The sequence below is a fragment of the Antrostomus carolinensis genome, unplaced genomic scaffold (assembly GCF_000700745.2).
Source record: "Antrostomus carolinensis isolate BGI_N321 unplaced genomic scaffold, ASM70074v2 scaffold47567, whole genome shotgun sequence".
Classification (NCBI taxonomy): domain Eukaryota; kingdom Metazoa; phylum Chordata; class Aves; order Caprimulgiformes; family Caprimulgidae; genus Antrostomus; species Antrostomus carolinensis.
In genome coordinates this window covers 459-2,622 of record NW_010328948.1, presented here as the reverse complement: position 1 = coordinate 2,622, position 2,164 = coordinate 459, and the positions used below count along the sequence as shown (strand labels likewise).

The window sequence follows — 2,164 nt, the reverse complement described above, 5'->3', positions numbered from 1 at the left end:
CAGGGGACATGGGGACACCAGGGACCCCTGAGCACCAGTGACGTGGGGACACCAGGGACCATGACATGGGGGCACCAGGGGACATGGGGCACCAAGGACCCCCAAGCACCAATGACGTGGGGACATCAGGGGACATGGGGACACCAGGGACCCTCAAGAACCCATGATATGGGGCTCCAGGGGACATGGGGACACCAAGGACCTTGAGCACCCATGACATGGGGACACCAGAGGACATGGGGACACCAGGAACCTCGAGCATCCATAAACCTGAAGCACCTGGTGGACCCCAAGCACCCAAAGGAACCCCAAGAGCCACCACACCCAGGAGCCACCCTGTCCCCCCTGTACCTTGACGTGGGGTGAGGTGTAAGGTCTTCCAGGCAGGTTCTGCTCCACGATGCCACCAAAATCTTGGTGACCTCTTTGTTCCCTCCTGGTAGAAGATCCCAAGACGATCAAGTTCCCAGCGTTGGGTTGAGTCTTGTGCCGTTGGCGATGCCGTCGGTGCCGGGTTCCGTAGTGAGTTGGGATGGGAGTTTGGTGAGAAGAACCAACCATCTCCACCAGGTTGAGTTGATCCATCTGAGCGATGACCTTCTGGATATTACATTGAGCAGTGGAGGTGATGGAACCTTCATCTTTCATGGAGGAACCTCCTTCTTTCATGGAGGAACCTTCTTTCATGGAGGAACCTTCTTCTTTCATGGAGGAACCTTCATCTTTCATGGAGGAACCTCCTTCTTTCATGGAAGAACCTTCTTCTTTCATGGTTGAGAAGATCTCAACGGCACCACCATCCTTCTGAGATGCCTTCAAATCTTCTTGACACAACTGATAATACCTGGTGGCTTCAAAACTGGTCTTCACCTGCTGTAAGGAGATGAAAGGATGTTTGAGGGCAGCGCTGGGGACAATCCTCTTGCGTGAATCCCAAGTCAACATCTTCTTGACCAATTCCACCATCCCACGTAGGTCACAACGTTCAGCCAACGCTTCCCAACTGGGATAAACCGTTGGGCGGATGTTGATGGATGTTAATTGATCCAATGAGGAGAAGACATATTTCCTCCTCTCCATTGACCTCATCATCTCCTCATTAGGTGCTTTGAGTTGCCAAGAACCGTTGGGAGGTGGAACACGATGGAAGAAGGACCACGTTTTCCGAGCAGCACCAAGTAACTCACTTGGTGGTGACCCCAAGGTGGAGGAGATGTAACGAACTTGATCGTACTCATTAACACCAGGGAAGAGTGGCCAACCCAAGTGAAGTTCCACCACCACACAACCTAAAGACCAGATGTCCACCTTCTCATCGAAGGGTAAACCCAACAAGATCTCAGGAGCACGATAGAACCTTGACTGGATATAAGGTTCTTTGATGTCTTGGACCTCGGTGAAGATACTTGAAGAACCAAAATCGATGAGTTTCACCCTAAAAGGATAACGAAGATGATCTACCAACATGATGTTCTCAGGTTTGAGGTCAGCATGGATGATGGAAAGTTCTTTCAACTTGACCAAAGCCATCAAGATTTGTGCCGTGATGGTGCGAATGTGCCGGACGGGCAACGGGGAGAAGTTGTTCTTCTTCTGGAAATCAAAGAGGTTTTGTTCCAACAACTCAAAGACCAAGTAGGTCCATGTGGTGTCACCAAAAGACTCCAAGAAACGGATGAGGTGTGACTTCTCCGTGTCTACTTCTCGGAGAGCTTCTAAGAGTTTTAACTCATTCTTGGCTACTTGACCACGGTGACCTTCGTTCTTCAAGATCTTAATGGCCACCATCTCTCCTGTGCTTCTTCTCCATCCTTGGGTCACCTCCCCGAATGTCCCTTTCCCCACTGTGGTCACCATCTCGTAGCGTTCGGTACCCACCACCAATGTCCCCATGGTGGGGTTGGTTTCTTGCTCAGAGGGTTGAGATCCCTCGGGGACATGGGACACTCAGATGCTCCTGATGGTTCCAGCGTCGCCATGACGATGTCTCCTGGTGTTCTTGTCCCCGGGACAACCGCTCCCATGTCAACACTGGTTGGAGGAACCTCCTGGAACTCAGCTCTGGTGCCTCAAAATCCATCTTCAACCCCTCAAAACCCATCTCAACCCCCCAAAACTCATCCTCAACCCCCCAAAACTCATCCTCAACCCCCCAAAACCCAAC

At 51.5% G+C, this 2,164-nt stretch overlaps 1 protein-coding gene across 1 annotated transcript; it reads right to left on the bottom strand.

Moving 5' to 3' along the window:
- Positions 1-351: 351 nt before the first annotated feature.
- Positions 352-1,893, bottom strand: HIPK4 (homeodomain interacting protein kinase 4; the record flags this gene model as incomplete). The annotated part of the gene is made up of 1 exon (XM_010172384.1): positions 352-1,893. A coding segment is annotated over exon 1 (1,542 nt), but the record flags the coding sequence as incomplete, so codon positions are not given.
- Between the last annotated feature and the right edge of the window lie 271 nt (positions 1,894-2,164).